General features: G+C 39.1%; 1 protein-coding gene and 1 pseudogene across 2 annotated transcripts in view; both read left to right on the forward strand.

Annotated features, from left to right (window-relative positions):
• The window catches only part of LOC149151304 (indigoidine synthase A family protein), a 351,057-nt gene that overhangs the window by 263,603 nt on the left and 66,288 nt on the right, over positions 1-21,166 (forward strand). For both annotated transcript variants that reach the window (XM_089438524.1, XM_089438525.1), the window contains exon 9: positions 10,470-10,547. In XM_089438524.1, the coding sequence (XP_089294650.1) occupies positions 10,470-10,547 (78 nt within the window). The remainder of the gene's footprint in view (positions 1-10,469; positions 10,548-21,166) is intronic.
• On the forward strand, positions 16,354-16,968 carry LOC149151305 (uncharacterized; annotated as a pseudogene).

The following is a 21,166-nucleotide window of genomic DNA, read 5'->3' on the forward strand; positions in this document are numbered from 1 at the left end:
TGCAATCTACACAAATAAAACCACGAAAGAATAAACGTTGGAAGAAATGCTAGCGCGCATAAAAATAACATAGTCATTTTCGGAAAAAAAGTCCCCGGAAAAACCCAACTTGGGAAAACCGTTGTAGCAGATGAGGGTTTTAATATTATGCAGCAGTGAAAAATCCGAGTACAATCTAGATGCCTGAAACTGGCAATCCACAACAAGAAAATCTGGGCAAAACACAGAAGGGAAATTCCCTTCTCCCTCAAGCAATCTCTGGCACGACTTGCCTTCAGAAGACTCGGCCTCCCAACCCCAGCGTGAGCCTCTGCTACGTTGTCTCTGCACTGTCTGCCACACATGTGGCTCGAAACTGCCAGTGATGAAGTCGTTTTGCCTCTAGCTGCTAAGGGAATCGTCTCTCTTGCCTTATGGAACCTCTCCCTAGCCTTTGTAACTGAGAACGATTTCTCCTCACTAGTAGATCGATTTGCCTGTTGAAGCTACTATGTAGAGCCTCTGTGCTACCTCTCTGGGATAACTCGACCCTCTTGCTATTGCCTCTTCGAATCTGGAAATCTTTCCTTCAAATCACTGTCTTTGCCCCTCTCACACTGCTCCAATCTCTAGCTCTCTTCGGCAAATGACTGCTACTACTCTGCGAATCGATCTGCTCAGAAATTGAACTGATGAAGTGTATTCTCTATCAACACATTGACCTCCTTTTATAATCCTCTGTTGGAGCACCAACGACTAAGATTAAAACATAATTGATGGCTAGGATCATCTCTGGATCGATCCTAGATGATTCTCACCTTGACTTAATTAATATTGATTAATTAACCATATTGTCTAAGTTTCTAGATGATTCTCGCTTTGACTTAATTAATACTGATTAATTAACCATATTCTCTAAGTTTAAGCTTAGGAGATATTTAAAAATTGATTAATAATCTAATTAAGTCATTTATAGGCGGAATTTCCAGAAATGATTTATGGGTTTTGGAGATCTTATGTATTCTAGCCTCTCCACAAAATTTCAAGGCTAGAACACATCTGGTGCTACAAAACTAACACTCCTTATTAGCGAGGAATGTATTCTAGTGCTACTGCACACCTTGTAGTAGCACCCTGTCTCTGCATCATCTCCTGTCACGCTGTTGATGTCTGGCCATACTGCCCATCAATCACTGCGCAACTTTGATATACGCTGCATTTGTGTTGCTGCTGACCCTGCAAAACTGCTACCAACATTGCATCTGCACTGGAACTCCCTTTCTTCTATTGCTGCTGCAATTGCTACATCTGCAACTGAAAAACATCCAAAATACTGAATCAATTGTGATCAGTATAACGCATCTGTCACCCAAGTCTCTAATTGCTGCTAATATCTGCACTGTTACTGAAGAATCTGTGCTGTTGCTGACTCTGCATTGTGCCAACTACACTACTGCCAACTCTGCACTGCGCTCCCCAGCATCTGACTGCTACTAGTCTCTGCAACTGTCACTCTGACATCTGAATGCACCAACTATCACTGATCCATCCTTCTATCGAATACTGTGGGCCCCTGTAGCAAGGTATTGATCCATGAGGTGGACTCCTCAGGGATCCTGCCCATCTGTAGTGCTCTGGGCTACAACTCTAGGTTAGCCCACCTCACTCCTGGAGGTATGTTGGCAATCATAGCAAAGTCTTCCTCCAACCTGGAGGATAACCTATCGATCTTAGCATGTGCTGTAGCCTGGTCCTGCTTCTCCTCTTTGTCCTTCTTTCTGAGAGGACACGGGGTAATGTAGTGACCGAGTTCACCACACGTGAAGTAATTGAGTTTCGACATGTCCTTCTTCTTCATTTTCTTCCGCTGTCCTTGACTAGAACCCTTAGATGCGAGGGCCACATTCTCCTCCTCCTTCACCTGCTTCTTTCTACTGCTGCCGCCACTAATGGAGCTCTTTAGAAGAGCTCGCCTCAATTCCTTTTGTTGTAACTCAGCCCACATCTTATCCCAATTTGGTAGCTTATCTTTGCCCAATATGCTTTGGACAATAACCTATTAGTCCTCGGAGACACTGTTGAGTGCTAATCTCACAAGCTCTGTTGGTTGAGGCATTGTCCCAACAACTGACAACTGGTCCCGAACCTCCTGAATCCTGGTGAGGAAGGGGTCTATGCCTTCCCCCTTCTGCATCCAGATGAGCCTCAACTTCTCCTCGAGGTACATCTTTCGCTGCTCGGAAGTACCTTGATACAACATGGCGAGAGCATCCCACATCTGCTTGGTAGTATCTTTGCCAGCTATATGTGAAACAACATGATCCCAAACTCCATCTAGGATCAATCGTTTCGCCCATGCCATCTCCTTTCTGTACTCCTTCAGCTGATCTCCATCCTGGAAACTGCTACTACTGCAACAATATATGTTTTCGGGCCAAACTCATCTAGAAGGACAGACATCCTTACCTTCTAGATGACATAGTTGGAAGCCCCATCCAACCTTTCCTGACCACAAAGCCTAGTAGTGGCCATCTCAACAAAATGTCGAAAATCTCCTCTTTCCTTCTGCTCAGCCGCTGCTCTGCTATTCACACTCCTTTCTGGAGTGAGACAATTTGCTCACAATGATCACTGATCTGCAAGGAAAAATCAAACTTCTTGAGACTAGAAGTTCCCTAATGAAAATTTTCCTCTGTGTGTGCTCTTCTTCCTTCCACCCAATGCTGAATATGCTCGTGTACCGCTGCAAAACTTCTGTGTCCAACTAGAGATCTGCTCAACGAAAATATCTGAGTCGCTGCCTCTGCCTTTGGAATCAGTTGATCTGGAAAGATCGAATTTTTCTGCCACTCACTTAGAAAAATTGAACCTCCACAAGTAATTCGGCCTCCTCGCAGAATGACTGTGTTGTCCTTAGGAGTTTCGGCTTGCTACCCACAATGAGCAGCGAAATTCCTTCTCTCTTTGCTTTTGAGCTCTCCGGCTAATCAAGTGTGCTGTGATACCATGTGAAGATTCCAAACCAGAATCCTATTGCAACAACTGGAAATTATTCTCCTAATTTTTAATTTAATTTAACAATTAATTTGTTGTTCGCTACAACAAATACTGAATAAATGACATTGCAATCTACACAAATAAAACTGTGGAAGAATAAACGTTGGAAGAAATGCTAGCGCACATAAAAATAATATAGTTGTTTTTGGACAAATGTCCCCAGAAAAACCCAACTTGGGAAAACCAGTGCAGTAGATGAGGGTTTTAATATGCAGCAGTGAGAAATCTGAGTACAATCTGGATGCCTGAAATTGGCAATCCACAACAAGAAAATTTGGGCAAAATATTGAAGGGAAATTCCCTTCTCCCAGAGGCAATCTCTGGCACAACTTGCCTTCAGAAAACTAGGCCTCGAAGCCCCATCGTGAGCCTCTCCTGTGTTGTCTTTGCGCTGTCTGCCACACGTGTGGCTCAAAACTGCCATTTATGAATTCGGTTTGCCTCTAGTTGTTGAGGGAATTGTCTCTCTGGCCTCTAGAACTGAGAACAATTTTTCCTTACTAACAAATTGATTTGCTTGTTGAAGCTACTACGCAGAGCCTCTGCGCTGCCTCTCTGGGATAACTCGGCCCTCTTGCTGTTGCCTCTCCGGATCTGGAAATATTTCCTCTGGATCACTGTCTCTGCCCCTCTCACATTGCTTCGATCTCTAGCTCTCTCTTTGACAACTGACTGCTACTACTCTGGAAATCGATCTGCTCAGAAATTGAACTGATGAAGTGTATTCTCCATCACCACATCGACCTCCTCTTATAATCCTCTGTTGGAGCACCAACGGCTAATATTAAAACATAATCAATGGCTAGGGTTATCTTTGGATCAATCCGTGTGGGTTTCTAGATGATTCTCGCCTTGACTTAATTAATACTGATTAATTAACCATATTCCCTATGTTTAGACTTAGGAAATATTTAAAAACTGGTTAATATTCTAATTAAGTCATTTTTACACGGAATTTCCAGAAACGATTTTTGGATTTTAGAGATCTCATGTATTCTAACCTCTCCACAAAATTTCAAGGCTAAAACACATTTGATGCTACAAAAACTAACACTCCCTCTTAGCGAGGAATGTGTTCTAGTGCTACTGCACACCTTGTAGCAGCACCTTGTCTTTGCATCATCTCCTGTCACACTGCTGATGTCTGCCCATACTGCCCACCAACCACTGCGCAACTCTGTTATACGTTGCATCTGTGCTGCTGCTGACTTTGTAGAACTACACTACAACTGCCTTTCATTTGTTGTCGCTGCAAATGCAACATCTGCAATTGAAAAGAATCCAAAATATTGAATCAACTGTGATCAGTGTAATGCATTTGTCACCCGAGTCTCTAACTGCTGCTAAGATCTGCACTGTTATTGAAGAATCTACGTTGTTGTTGACTTTGCACTGTGCCAACTGTACTGTGGTCAACTCTACACTACGCTTCCCAACATCTAATTGCTACTAGTCTTTGCATCTGTCACTTTGACGTCTAATTGCACCATCGCTGATCCATCCTGCTACCGAATACTGTGGGCCCCTATAGTAAGGTATTGATTCATGAGGTGGACTCCTCAAGGATCTTGCCCATCTATAGCGCTCTAGGGCTACAACTCCAGATCACCCCACCTCACTTTTGGAGTTATGTTGGTGATCATAGCGAAGTCTTCCTCCAACTTGGAGGATAGCCTATCAATCTTAGCATGTGTTGCAACCTGGTCCTGCTTCTCCTCTTTGTCCTTCTTTCTGAGAGGACACTAGGCACTATAGTGACCGAGTTCACCACTTGAAGCACTTGACCTTCCACAAGTCCATCTTCTTCTTCCTTTGCTCCCCTTGTCCTTGAATGGGACCCTTAGATGCGAGGGCCAGATTCTCCTCCTCGTTCACCTGCTTCTGTCCGCTACTGCTGCCACTAGAGCTCTTTGGAAGAGTTTGCTTCAATTCCTCCTACTACATGTCAACCCACATCCTGTCCCAATCTGCTAGCTTGTCTCTGCCTAATATGCTTTGGCAAAAACCTGCCATTCCTTTGAGACACTGTTGAGTGATAATCTCACAAGCTCTGTTGGTTGAGGTGCTTCCCCAACAACTAAGAATTGGTCTCGAACCTCCTGAATCTTGGTGAGAAAGGGGTCTATGCCTTCCCATTCTGGATCTAGATGAGCCTAAGCTTCTCCTCGAGGTACATCTTTTGCTGCTCGGAAGTACCCTGATACAATGTGGCGAGAGCATCCCACATCTGCTTGGTAGTATCTTTGCCAGCTATATGTGAAACAACATGATCCCAGACTCCATGTAGGATCAATCGTTTCAACCGTTCCATCTCCTTTCTGTATTTCTTTAGCTGATTTGCATCCTAGGGAACTGCTACCATTGCATCAATATATATTTTCAGGCCAAAATCATCTAGAAGGAAGGACATACTTGCCTTCTAGATTACATCGTTGGAAGCCCCATCCAACCTACCTTGATCACGAAGCCCACCAGTCATCTCAACAAAATGTCGAAAATCTCCTCTTTCCTTCTGCTCAGCTGCTGCTCTGCTATTCGCACTCCTTTCTGGGGTGAGAAGATCTGCTCACAACGACCACTGATTTGCAAGGAAAAATCGAACTTCTTGATACTAGAAGTTCCCAAAGGAAAATTTTCCCTCTGTGTGTGCTCTTCTTCCTTCCACCTGACATTGGCTTTGCTCTAGCGTACTGCTGCAAAACTTCTGCGTCCAGCTAGAGATCTGCTCAATGAAAAGATCTGAGCTACTCCCTCTGCCTTTGGAATCATTCGATTTGGAAAGATCGAATTTTTCTATCCCTCACTTAGAAAAATTGAACCTCCACAAGTAATTCAACCTTCTAGCAGAATGATTGCGCTGTCCTTGGGAATTTCGGCCTCTTGGCAGAATGATTGCACTGTCCTTGGGAATTTCGACCTGCTGCGCACAATGAGTAATGAAATTCCTTTGCTCTTCGCTTCTAAGCTCTCTGACTAATCAACTGTGCTCTAATACCATGTGAAAATTCCAAACCGAAATCCTATTGCAACAACTGGAAATTATTATCCTAATTGTTAATTTAATTTAACAATTTATTTACTGTTTTCTATAACACATACTAAATAAAGCACACTGCAATCCACACAAATAAAACTGTGGAAGAGTAAATGCTGGAAGAAAAGCTAGCATACACATTAAAAAAACACTGTTAATTTTGGACAAAAGTCCCCAGAAAAACCCAACTTGGGAAAACGGTGCAGCAGATGAGGGTTTTAATATTAAGCAGTAGTTAAAAATTTGAGTACAATTTGAATGCCTGAAACTAGCAATCCACAACAAGAAAATCTGGGCAAAATACTGAAGGGAAATTCCCTTCTCCCATAGGCAATCTCTAGCACGACTTCCCTTCAGAAAAATCGACCTCCAAACCCCAATGTGAGCCTCTCCTACATTGTCTCTATGCTATTTGCCACATGTGTGTCTCAAAACTGCCACTGATGAATTCATTCTGCCTCTAGCTGCTGAGGGAATCGTCTCTTCGGCCTTCTGGAACCTCTACCTGACCTCTAGAACTGAGAACAATTTTTCCTCACCAGCAATTCGATCTGCCTGTTGAAGCTATTGCATAGAGCCTCTGCGCGGCCTCTTTGGGATAACTCGGCCCTATTGCTGTTGCCTCTCCGGATCTGGAAATATTTCCTCTGAATCATTGTCTCTGCCCCTCTCACACTGTGTTGATCTCTAGCTCTCTCTCCGACAATTGACTGATGTTCCTCTGTAAATCGATTTGCTCAGAAATTGAACTGATGAAATGTATTCTCCATCACCACATCGACCTTGTCTTATAATCATATGTTGGAGCACCACTAACCAATATTAAAACATAATTGATGGCTAGGATCATCTCTGAATCGATCCGTGTGAGTTTCTAGATGATTCTTGCCTTGTCTTAATTAATACTGATTAATTAACCATATGCCCTAACTTTAGACTTAGGAAATATTTAAAAAACTGGTTAATAATCTAATTAAGTCATTTCTAGTCGAAATTTCCAGAAACGATATATGGGTTTTGGAGATCTCATGTATTCTACTCTCCACAAAATTTCAAGGCTAGAACACATCCGATGGTACAAAAACTAATTTGTCAAAGTGGACGAAGAAAAAGAGGATGATATTTCTAGCTTGCAAGAATACCCATGATTCCTGCTCGTCGGGTCACAATCTTAGAATGAACCATATGTTGAAAAATTTCACCTAGCCCCATCCTTCAGGCCACACTCTAAGAATTCATCACCTTTGCAACAAAATGCACCAGCCCCTCACCTCGGACCACACTCTCCAAATGCACCCCCTTTGCAACAAAATGCACCAGTCCCACCCCTCGGGCCACACTCTCAAAATACACCACCACCTCTGTAACACCATGGATTAGTTGAGCTATTTTATCAACAACCAAGGTCTGTTAATAATGTTCCCTGGTTACCTCATCTGGGGTCACCTTCCTTCATCCCTGGTAATCTATAGGTTTTTCAACCTCACGATGGTATGCCAAGTGAGTTGATGGGTGGCCATGGACCACTCCAAAATCTTAAAAGATGCATTATCTAACTGATTGGTCGATACAAATATTTTGTAATAAAGAACGACTGCATGGATACTTTACGCTATGTTGCAAAATCAGGGTTGTGGAGTCCTCACCAAGACATCAAAGCGAAACTAAATGATGTTTTTAGTATATGTGATCATGTTATTCTTATTTTCACAAATGATCAAACTCGGAAATTTGAGGCTTGTGCAAAATTTCTGGTCAATCATCCATCTTGGATATGCAAAGGCAATGTTGTGGATGAACTCTTACAGTGCCTGGGTGCCACAGGATTGTACGAAATCGTAGTTTTCACTACAACAGCCAAAGACTATGCAAACACTGTGGTTGATGGGTTGTGGATTCACTACCTGCTGTTGACAACAGTGGTGCTCGTGAAAATAGAAAGATGAATATAATCTTTCTATTAAATATGGATAATTTATTAAATAGGTCAACCTCTAGGTTAATTAGATAAACAATTATTTTTATTTATTAAAATACGATTCTAACACTGGACTTTTATATTTCACATATTTATTTAATACCTTTTATAACTAATAACTTTATATATATATATATATATATATATATATATATATATATATATATATATATATCTATATATATATATATAAAATTAAAATATTATGTCCCTTTGACTTTTAATTTTATGATAATATAACTAACTTTCAATTTAATAAATTAAATTAACTTATTTTTATGCCCCTGGTCCTAGTCCATCTAACTATTCCCTAGTCAAATTTAGCCGTTATAGCCGTTGCCTGGTCATGAATTATAGCCGTTGGAGGTCTGATCTGTCTATTTAACATGCAGAGCTTGATCTGTCTCTTCAACTTGTCTTGACGATGAACCACACTGGTTGGTTCGAAACGCGTTGACAAATGAAATATCATGTGATTTACGCTGAAAAATCTCTCGTAAAATTGATATGGATCACTGAAGCCTCAATTCAACAAATGAATATAATCTCGTCCACCATCCCTACCGACAACACCACTCTATTGGCAACATCTTCTCCAGGCCCGTTGTCCACCCTCTACCATCGAGCTCGTCCACCTATTGGTTCCCCGGGTCAATCAAATTGCCACACAACTCTTCCAACCTTTCCGCTGCACTTGATCATCCAACGCTCTCTTATCAAGTGTAACCACATCCATATACCAGGGTCAACGCTGTATTGTGTTCCAATAGTCGTTCTTTTCCTGTCCGCCAGTCCTTGCGTCCATTGTTCCGCTGTCCCCACCCATGTCAACGCCAACAGCCACTGCCGCACTTCCAAACATAACATACTCCCCGACCGCTAATCCACCACGATCCTGCTTGCTGTACGCTCCACCGATCCTTGTCCTAACACCACTCTATTCTTTGTCCACCGCTTTCGTGTTTCTAACTCGAACTTCTGGCCGCTGGTCAACACGCTCCTCTGTTCCTCACTCGAGCAGCCAACACCACATCTGTTCAATCTACTGTCCACCATTCTGCCGAGACATAGTTGTTACCTCGACTGCGTCAATTTCTTTGGTCAAGGTATCATTTGTCCTGACCATTCCTGACTGTGTCATTCTTGTGGACAGCGAGATTCCGCCGGTCGCCTTATCCAATCGAAAAAGTCACCTCCTTTGGATCCGCAACATTTCACTTTTGGTTCTATTGTATAAATTATAAGATATATATTCACTATGGCATTGTTTAAAGTCTATTAAATAATTAAATTATTATATATATAGTTATAATTATATACTATACTATATAGCTAATTTAATTATAATAATAAAGAAAAGGTGATTAGCCAAGAAAAAAACAAATTATAAAAAAAGAGGAGAATGGATAAATTTGTGCCGAGATTGACGATTTGCACATGCCAAAATGACGTATGAAATCTGAGGAAATTGTCATGCAACAAGCTTTGAGGACAAAACTTTTTGAAGAGAGAGGCAATGATATGAATATAATTTATATTAAATAGAAGTAAATACAAATAAATGTAAATAATAAATAATCAAAATAATGATTATTTTAATAGTCATTAGTTAAATGAAAAGGCATGTCTAAAAGACATGCCCAGTGATGAAGGGACACCTGCCTAGGTATATAAGCAGGTCCTCATTGTAACATTCAATCAATCCTTGTACATTTTCATCTTATTAATAAATATTACTTACAATACATTGAGTATTTTACATTTAAAAGCACAAAAAACTATAAGTTTTGTCGCTACATAAGCATTCTGCATGGCTCTAATGTTTTAGATGCTCTTTTCTTTCCTTTGGAAGTTGAGATGTCATCAGACTTTCTAATGCTCTAGAACAAGATTCTGTAGGATGAATTTTTTATGTATATTTTGATAACTTGGATACACAAGATTGTGCTAAGCTCATGTTGAATAGGAAGTGTATCTTAGATTCTGCTTGTGGGATGGCCTTTTGTTTTGGTAGGAATGTGAATCCCTGTGATGCCCCATTCTTCTTTTGTATGATATAAGACCCAATTTCCTTGAAAAAAGGTTATTAGACCTGGCCCTTAAAAACCATCCTCAATTGACCTATGGGGTTTAAGATGCCAATTGAGGGAGTGTGGAAATTCTACAATATGTTTCTATTTTTTATTATTACAACGTCTTCCACACTTCTCCATTTTTCTTGCACTTTTGTGTGTGTGTCCAAGAATTGGAACTAATCACCCTAGTCAAACTTAGGCTCTTTGATAGGAATAAATGTTGCAAAAGGACTTTATTAATTTCAGTTCTTGACATTAGGGCACCTGTTGTTTCTTTTTACTTTATACCATTTTCATTGTTTGTAATATATTATGTTTTTCCCTTGCCATTGATTTTCAACTGCAGGAGACACAAGGGGTGACTGTTGCAGCATATAATAGTGAAGAGTTTCCAGCATTTTTTACCCGAAGAAGTGGCTTCAAGGTAATATAGCAAAGGGCTTGGCATTTGGATAGGATCATTTTCTAGAAATTCTTGGACATGTATATAATCATACCTATGGGGATATTATAACAACATTTGGTACAAAATTAGAAACGAGGTTACCTATTCATTTGAATAATACTGTAAATGTTTTCATAGACAACATGTAAACTCCAAAGTATTACTCTTTCTACAAAATGGTGTTGAAGGCTTTTCTATGATTCCTCATGACAGTAGTAGGTATAGATACTTGAAATCTTATTGTCTAGACCGTTTTGAAAGACTTAGCATTCAACAGTTTTCTTATTATGGTGTGTTCATCAGAGATAGATGAGACTAGATAGAAGTTTGTGGATAAATACATGAAATTTGGAACTCATGCTATAATGAATTCAATGCTTGGACTGAACTGATAATTTTTTGGTAAATTGATATGTTTTATTGTGCCAAGCAATGAGTGTTAACAAATCATATCCAGAAACCCTAGTTCCACATATCTGGAGATCAAAAAATAGTGTGGTGGTTGAACACAACGAAACAGCTAACCTAGAAGCATGGCAATAAAATTTTAAAACAGCACTAAAACAGTGTGCTGGAGCTGGCCATTAATGTGCTAGAAGCAGAAAGATCAAGTGCAAAAGTGAGAAAATCCATCCAAAGAACAAGTATACACCAACACTAGATATGGATGCCTGTAGGGTAATGGGTTAAAAATTTTATATAGAGAACCTTCGCTTGATCAAATGAACCTTGAGTGGGGTATTAAGTCACATGATAGGATAACATGGGACACGAAGTGCCCGACATGAGATATAGTGACCCTGGAAACAAGAGACAGAGGACATGTTAAGAAATATAACAAATTAGTGAATTACACATACAAAAATGAAATACGGACAGAGATTCAAATTGTTTTAGACTTTAGAAACTAAAACATTTGCAATTTTACATGATGATGGTACAAATTCAATCAAATAACTTTTACTCTTGAACCTGCTATCTTGCTAAACCAGTGTTTTTTTCAGCATTTGAAGCTGCTATTGCAGCTCCACTTCCAACCAATGTTATTAAGACCAAACCTTTGACTGAACTGGTAGACCACCCAAACTGGGAACTAGTCAGAACTGGAGCAAAAACAGTAAACAAGCTGGTTGACCAAAAGATACATAAAATATTGAAGTTTTAGAGAAAAATACACACACACAAATATATATATATATATATATATATATATATATCTTTCCTTGTCTGGAGCTTTTATAGTGTGGAGGATGGAGTATGTGTGGGAGAGCAATGTGTGTGTGTGTGCATCTATACGAGTCCAAGCCATCTATACACAAATATCCAAAAGTTCTCATTTATATAGCATGTAAGGGTGCATATAACTAAATAGCACCAAGTAGAATCCATATATGAACCAAAAATACATCAAAAAACAAGGGCTCTAGATGGCTTCTAGCATCCAAAAAAATTATGATACAACAAATACCTACATATCATCAAAATCATTGCCTCTATTGGGATATTTGTCGTCAATATCGCCTTTTAAGCATCAAAAGATGGGAAAAGCTTAACATGTCAAGTCAAATTTTGTTTGAGTGATGGGTACATTTTTACTAGGGTCATGATAAAGGAGTTCAATAATGAGTGCCACTAACATCAAGGTACATAGAGTTTTTGGCGCTCTCGATTAAATGCTAGTTCCATACCCTCATACATGACAAAATCCAATTGAAACATTGCAGTCCTTCCAATTCTGAAATCCTAAGAACTATCAAGTCGATTGGATTTTGAGTGGGATCTAGAATTCTACTTTCTTCATATGAAATCCAATGAGGTTGGAACCACTCCCAAACATCCCGAAACAATTAATTGTAATGTTAAAAGTTCATTCATCCTTTTACTTTAAGAATTTAACATTACCATTAATTGCATATCAATAGTAGGGCCCTAAGATTGAATGTTAGGCTGCCCCATTAAAAGTTATTGTTTTTTTTTTTTATAATTTGTGTTTGGAATATTCTTGGTCACATTTGTACGAAACTAGCCCGTTTGGTGGAAAAAGGAAAATTTGGTACTAAATCGGCCTTTTTTTGTTCCAAGCCTCTAACTGAACCAATTTGGGGGTCAAAATGGCATGTTCCAATAACACTGCATCCAACAAATGGACTACTAGCAGACCCTGAAGAAAATGGAGGGAGGAAACATTAGTGTGGGCATTCCTCCCTTTCCTTTAACCTTTTCTAACTACCCTTGATGATTGAACCGTGATTTTTGTGAGATGAGGAAGACAATGGATTGTTGTAGGAAAAAACTTGAAGATTGGTGGTGGACAAATTCACTTGCGCAACACTTGGAATCCCTTCTAACAGTGCACAATAACCCTCAGTGGTACTCCAAAATATCTCACACAAACTTGTTGAGTGAAATGAGCTCAAATGAAATGGAAATGTGTTTTTATGGGCCATGGGCCTATTTTGCGGAGCGATGTGGTGAGGCCATGTGTTTGACACATGTTTGGCATGCATCATGTGAACAAGACGTGCCAAACATGTGTCAAACATGTGGCTTCACATATTAGTGTTCGACACATAGAATAAGGGACCTGTGTCTTGTTTGGATGTGCCCTATTACTTAGCTCTTAAGCAGGCAGTGTTAAAATCTCTATTCTAGCAACCTAGGTAAATTACTTCCGTGTGATTTCCTATAATATTCCCCTTATATATTTGACCTAGTTTCCAAAAATTAAATTCGAGAAATCCACCATAAAATTTTTGCTAGAAATTCAAGAATAAATTACAAACACAAGTCTAGAAATTGTGGAGAAAAATATTGCGAACTCCAGCTATTTTATTCATAATTTGGGAGGAAATTACATCAATTAATGGAAGGAAACCTGATGGGAAGATTTCCACAAATCCTTTCCTTTGACTCTTTTAACTCTGCAACTCGTCCTCCATACCAAATTGTAATCTCGGCCCACTTGAAGAATTTGATTTGGCTTTCCTGAATCTTAGCAACTTGGCCCTCCTAAACACCACAATTCGACCATATTTAATAACCTAATTCGGCCCTCCTAAATGACAACAATTCGTCCCTTCTGGATAAGGCATCTTTTTAAGAGATTGCTAATTAGGCCTTCAAAACGCAGCAAATTGATCTCCCACAAAAAAGGAAATTGAGCCGTATTAAAATTTTTGCTCCCCCACTTTGACATGATAATGTAGGATTGGCCTTAAAGCCTTGCGCTTCACCCCTAGAAATTCATCCTCTTGAAGATAACTTGGTCCTCGTACAAGATAATTCGTCCTCAAAATAATAATTAGGCCTCCTACTTGAAGTGGAAATTTGACACATGCAACACAAATAGAACATGCAAATCTGCCTCCTTGGAGAGAGGAGAATTCGACCCTGTGCAAACTGAAACTTTGACCTCTCTGGATAGTCAAATTGATCCTCTCCAGGACTGATCGACCTGCTTGAAAAGTCAATTTGACCTCATCGTAGATGATGAATTTCTTGACTAGCTAGGGTGGCTATGCAACCATCAAAACCAATCACCAGCAGCTAGGGTGTGTGTTTCAACTAGATAATTCACCCTCCTAAGAATAATAATTAGGCCCTCAGGGAAAATAATTAGGCCTCCTTGAATTGGAAATTCGGCCCCTGCAACACTGTTGGTTTTTTTTGTAGCACCAAGAGGTATTCTTGCATGCCAAGACTCCTCTTAAGTCAGCCTGGAAAAATTATGGAAATTAAAATAAAATAAATTTTACTTTTGGTTTTCATGTAGGCTCAAAAGTAACAGGCCAATGCCACCATGAAAGGCTGTGTCCCTTGGGGTAAATGCACCCATTCGACTTGTATATATTCACATGATGTGACACTTCATTTGTCTAACTCACTCATCATCTCTCTTCTATGAAAGATACTTGTGGGAGCATAAAAATGATGGAAACTTGGATTTGGTTTTTGGCACAGATTTCTAGACAATTTATTGTAAACATTGCTGAAGAAGAATTTTTCCTAGAAGAGTTGCTGGGTTTACTCCCAAGCTTGGGTTTCCTAGGGAGAATATTGTTGTCTCTATTGTGCTTGGCTGTCTCTTTATGATCTTTATTGTTTCTACTGTTTTCTTTGCTTTACTGTTGATTTTTTTGCGTATATTCGCTTAATTATATCAGTGACATAAGAAGAATTAATTAAAGATCACTAGAAGTAATTATCATATCAGAAAATTAATTTTATACTATGCATCTTTGTAGAAAATTCAACATAGTATCAGAGATTGTTGTAAGAACAACCAAGAAGAAGCTGAGGGTTCTAGTTGGATCCGTGCTACTAGATGAATCAAGGAAGGTCTATTTAGGGCTGGTCTGTACCCTAGTTTAGGTTGCAAACCCTGTGGTTACTTTTTTTTGGAGGACTGAGCTTGATAAGGGCTAACCACAGTCAAGGAGAGACTTGGCTGAGGCTTTGGTCATGAAAATAAGGGCTAACCGCAGGTTGCAGGGCCGCAGGCCTAAGACAAAGAATTCAAGAGGGGAGGTCAAGGATTGTATTAAAAATATGAGTAGTTTTTCTTTTGTTTTAATTTGTTCCAGCACAGGTATCAAGCAATGGGATCAAATAGCCAATAGCCTAGACTTCTGAGATATGGTTCAACTAATGGTCGAGAGCAATTGGGTATAATTTAATGCGTAGAAAAATACATGTTTTGAAGTTTCTTATGGTCCTTAACCTCTGAATCAATAAGGACTGGTGCAATCTCATAGTGAACATTTGCAGAAGGTTGGAATGTTGATGACAAGTTTCTTCAGTGCGAACAAGGGTCCTCTATGTGCGACCAGAGATTAGACAGAGAGCAACTTGTGTGTAAATGTAAACACCTGTAACAATAATCAGAACGTATGGTTGAGTATAAAAAAAATCGATGATGCGATCTAGTGAGCCTGTGTATTTAATGAAACAAAGGTTTGTGGATCAGTGTACGAGTGCTAGCCTGCGTATGATTTGAGTTCGTAATAAGAGGAACAACCTGAGTGCATAATGGCCTACACAATGGCTGAAGTAGAGTAATGTCATGGTGTGAAATGCAATGAAGTGTGTTAATACTCTAATGCATTCTGGCAGATCAATTATGAAAATCTGAATACACTTGTGTGTATAACTTGTAGATGTAATGTGTGATCAACGTAAGAGCCAAGCATGGGTGCATTGGCAGCCTAAAGTATACATAATACCCTCTTGTACAATGTAAGACAAAAGACACATGCGTGTGATCTGAGTGTGGTCAATATGCAAAAACTACCCATGTCTGTTGAATAGTCCATAGAATGCATTGAATCTGATTGGCAGCGTGCGTTGTGGATCGTAGCAACTAGAGATCGATGGAAGATTGTAGAGATTAGATGCCAGGGGGGAAATGCCATTAGAGGCCAATGTGTTACGCACACAGAGTGGATTGATTGCTGTATACGTATGCTTTGTGTGTTAAGGAAACATAGTGATAGCGCCATTTCACCTAGTCCTGTGGTGCAAACACGGAAAAATAAATGTAAGTGCGAGAGTGCCAACATTGTATCAATATCTGTAGCATATTCCTTAGTTTCGTCAAATATGGTGAAATTGAAGAGGAGAAAAGTTCGTAGTGCTGTTGATGAACACATGAATTGCAAGTTTCACATGGTTGTTGTCGATGATGATTGAATGTGAATAACAATTGAGTAATAGTTTTATATCAAGGTTTCTGAACACTATTTTCCACAGAGACTCGGCCAAATCTTCAGAAATCTAGGAGAATGACATGGAGAAGAAAAGGAGATATCCAAAGACATTTTCAGAAAAGGGATCATTAGACCAAGGTGGTGGGCTTGACACTACTTGTTTTATGTCCTTCCTCTACTCTTTCTATCATGTTCAGAAGCAAGTATTAGGCGTGTAGAAGACAATGAAGGGAATGATGAATGTAATATTGAAATGAATGAGCAATACTCAACTAAAGGCAAAAGAATAGTTGGTAGAAGGAAACATCAAAGTTTCAAGTCTAAAAGCTCCTTAGGAGGAGCTCTCCTCAAATTTCTAACTAGGAAGATGCTCATGATGCAGGCAATAGCGACGAAGGTAATCAACATCTTGTTACATGCCATGGTATAAAGTCTGAAATGGTTTTCACAAATATGTTCAATGAGACATGCTTGTGGAAATGTATGAGCCTTCCTTGCTTCTTTCAAGGCACTTTAGCAATTATCTGTGTTCTGGACTCCCAACATTGGCACAAGGAAGGAAATGTGTACTACTTTATAGCACATGGAAGCATGAAATATCACTTTAGAATCTCTACCGGTGAAGTACATTAAATCCTGGTCCATGTCTAGTGAAAGAAAGAATAGGTACATTGTGGAGGTTGCCAAGGCGATGATTCACACAATAGATGGAAACATACAAGTGAGTTTTTTCGCAAGAGAGTTCTCCCAAAAAGAGGGAGTGGACTACGAGAATATTTATGCTCCTATCGATGATGGTCAAACTCTTGGGCTCGAGCGTAGACTCAACAAGAAGTGATTAATATTCAAAAGGGATGACATCCATGATTGCATCAGATGACAAAAGGACTTGCTCAAGTAATAGAGGGATCAACAATGATACGAGGATTTTATTTCATGACAGAGGGAGCAACTAGGACTATCACAGGAAGACCTTCTTTAGAACTAGAAGGACATGGTTGGGTCACTGCATTTGAGACATGATACAGAGAGGAGCAAGAGAGCTCCAGTAGATATCCACATATTAGTAGATTGTAGACATACTCAAAGACGTGCTTAGTATGATGCTGAATGTCTCCCTCATTGGAGGGAAATGATGAGGTCTTTGTAGGATTGTGTGGACCATATCTTGAAGCCATAAGGAGATTTGGCTGGGTGATAAAGGACTTTGACCAGGGGAGATGAATACATTCACCTTTGAAGCCAAAAGGACATGGCTAGGTCATAAAGGACTTTGACCAGAAAGGTGAATGGCCCAAGGCAATTGTAGGGGCAATTATATGGATACATTCACCTTTGAAGCTAAAAGGATTTGGCTAGGTCGACCTGAGGTGAATGCCCCAAGGAAATTATAGGATTGGACAAATCTTCTCCTTAGAAGCCAGAAGGACTTGGCTAGGTCGACTGAAGGAGATAGATGTAATTCACCTTTGAAGCCAAAAGAGCTTCGCTACTAGGACTTTGCAAGGTCATGACCAAAGGAGATTGATACATTTGCCTAAGGAGCCATAAAGGACTTTGGCCAAAAGCCATGGATACTCACATACATATGAGGAGTTACATTTCCCACTCTAGGATGGAGTTTTCTATAGACATGCATCAACATGGCAAGCTCATAAACTCTTCTTAACGAAAGGGAAATTTTAGTTAAAGGAGAATTTGTTGTATCCAAGGAGAATACCTCCCTTCCTAAGAGGGATTATGGAAATTAAAATAAAATAAATTTTATTTTGGGTTTCATGTAGGCTCAAAAGGAACAAGTGGGACCCACCATGAAAGGGTGTGTTTATTGGGATAAATGAACCCATTCGACTTGTATATATACACATGATGTGACGCTTCATTTGTCTCACTCACTCATAATTTATCTTCTATGGAAGACACTCGTGGGAGCAGAAAAAGGATGAAGTGGCTGAAGTTTGGAATTGGTTTTGGCACAAATTTCTAGACAATTTATTGTAAACCTACTGAAGAAGAATTTCTCCTAGAAGAATAGTTGCTAGGTTTTCTCCCAAGTGTGGGTTTCCTAGGGAAAATTTTGTTGTCTCTATTGTGCATGGTTGTCTCTTTATGATGTTTATTGTTTTCATTGTTTTTCTGTTGAGATTTTTTGTGTATAGTTGCTCAATGATATTGTGAAAATTTCACTACTGAAATCCTATTGTAGTAACTAGGATAAATTCTTCTAATTGTTAGTTAATTAACAATTTATTTGCTACAACAAATATCGAATGCAACCTTCACAAAAAAAAAATTGTGGAAAATAATAGCACTGGAAATTGAGAAATATACTAGCACACATAAAAAAATTGACGCAATTATTTTTCAACAAATGTCCCTGGAAAAACCCAATGTGGGAAAACTGGTGCAGCAGTGAGGGTTTTTATTATTATGCAACAACAAAATTTCTGAGTACAATAATATGTCGCCAAATTGGCGATTCTTCTTGAGAGAAATACTGGCAAAATGTTTGTGAGGCAAATACCTCAACACCACAACTGATCTTTCTTTGAAATTTGGCCAAACTAGGCTATATGTCTTGCCCCTGTGTGTGCCTTTGTGTAGTGCTTGCACAAGCTCTATTTGTTCTGCATTCAGAATTCACTGAATCCTATAGCTCTGCCTATCTCTGCCTCAGAAAGTGACTCGCTTGACCTCCTAGAGTATATCCTGGCCTTCAGCAACTGAACCGACTCCTTCACTCGCTGAATCAAACTCTCCCCATAAATCCTTTGCGTGGTCCTTACGCAATTCCTTCAGGAAAACTTGTCCCTCTCCCAGTTGTCTCTTTCGGGACTGGAAATCTCCTCGAGCAATCTACTATGCTGCTGAATAACCTGCAATGGAAAATCGAACTGCCCAGATCACTGAGTATCTGCATTGGTGTGTTTTCCATCTACCCATTGACGTCCTCTTATAATATACTGTTGGGACTCCAACAACCAAGATTAAAACACAATCAATGGATGAGATCATTTATGGATCGATCCGTGTGAGTTTCTAGATGATTCACACCTTTCTCAATTAATATTTATTAATTACCCAGTTTTCCTATGTTTACACTTAGGAAACATTTAAAAAATAGGCTAATAATCTAATTGAGACACTTCTAGGTGGAATTTCTAGAAACGATTTTTGGGTTATGGAGAAATCTTGTGGTTTAGCCTCTCCACAAAGTTTAGAGACTAGAACACTTCCAATTCTACACAAACTAACAGATATGAGTGACATAAGAAGAATTAATTAAAGATCATTAGAAGTAATTATCAAATCAGAAAATTAATTTTATACTATGCATCTCTGTAGAAAGTTCAACAAACACAAATAGAACATGGAAATCTATCTCTCTAGAGAGAGGAGAATTTGACCCTATGCAAACTAGAAATTCGACTTCTCTGGATAGTCAAATCAATCCCCTCCCGGACTGATAAATCGACCTCCTTGAAAAATCAATTCAGCGTCATCTGCACGTGATGAATTTCTTGACTAACTAGGGTGGTCGTGCAACCACCAGAACCAATTGCCAACTATGGTGTGTGTTTCAACACCGAAACCAGGAATACTCGAGGGTTTCACCCTCACCTAATAGCTACTCGTGCTTCTTGTCAATTCTCAAATCAAATCTCACATACCCATTTTCCTCAATTTTCCTTTTCTTTTATAACTTTTCCTCCAAAATACCATGGGTGGCATATTAATATTATGGGTCATTTATTTTTGTAAAGTGACTTTACCACTTATTATTTAATAATATTTGCTAATTAACTTGTTGACACCCTTTCTTTTGTCGATAACCTATAGAGATCATTGTAGGCTATGACTTAAATTTTCTCCGCTACTATGGATTGGAAAGCGATATTACAATACCCCCTTCCCAAATTTGCTTGTCCTCAAGCAAATGCAAGCTAGAATGTTGTAATACCTGTTCACCTTTCCATGTGGCGTCTTATGGAAGTAGGCCCTTCCAACGGATTAAGTACTCCCTGCTAATTCTATTGAAAAATGTAACTAGGTTCGGTCTTTATAATGACATATGTAATCATGATTTTATGTAATGAGAAAAATAAATTTATTTTTGTTAAGTCTTAAGGCATGGGTTTCATGCTCAAGGAAATTTATTTTTTAGGTCAAGCTCCCATTGTGAGCTCCTAGGGATTGTCACTGAGTTTACAAGTCATTAAGTCTTTGTCATGTATGAAAGACCCACTTGGGCAATTATATATTGTAAAAGTAATTTTATTTGAGTGAAAGATAGAGTCAAGAGATCCTCAAAAACCTTGTCTATGGGCTACAACCGAATTAGCCTCCAAAAGAAGCAAGTGCTCAATCTTGATGCTCAATGCACTACCAATGAAAAAGGGTGAAAAGGAAGAAGAAGAGCAAGAAGAAGAAGAAGAATCTTAATGCTTAATGCACTACTAAAGGAATGGGGCAACTTTACATCAAACATCTATGGAAAGAAGGAAGCTACCCCATTCAATGAACTATGGTCATTATGTAAGATTGAAGAAACTTGATTAAAGACAAAATTGATGTAGGATCAAACGAGCAAGCTCAAGCATTTGCTTTCATGGCAAAGAGAAATGGAAAGTTTGGGAAATTTGGTCCTCAGAAAAAGAAGAAAAATATATCAAAAATCCAATGTTATGGCTGTCATGAATATGGGCACTACAAAAAAGATTGTCCAAAAAGCAAGGACAATAACAAAAGAGGAAGAGAAGAAGCCCATTTCATCGAAGAAGTAGAAGAAGCCGAGAAGAAGAAATCAAAGAAGGAAGAAGTGAGATATCTCTACTATGATTGAGATAATCTTCTTCACTTAGTTCTTTTTCAGGTTTGTAAATATAGCTATCA

Source organism: Pinus tabuliformis, chromosome 9 (assembly GCF_031772625.1).
Source record: "Pinus tabuliformis cultivar Carrire ecotype Pingquan chromosome 9, CPIR1, whole genome shotgun sequence".
Taxonomy (NCBI): domain Eukaryota; kingdom Viridiplantae; phylum Streptophyta; class Pinopsida; order Pinales; family Pinaceae; genus Pinus; species Pinus tabuliformis.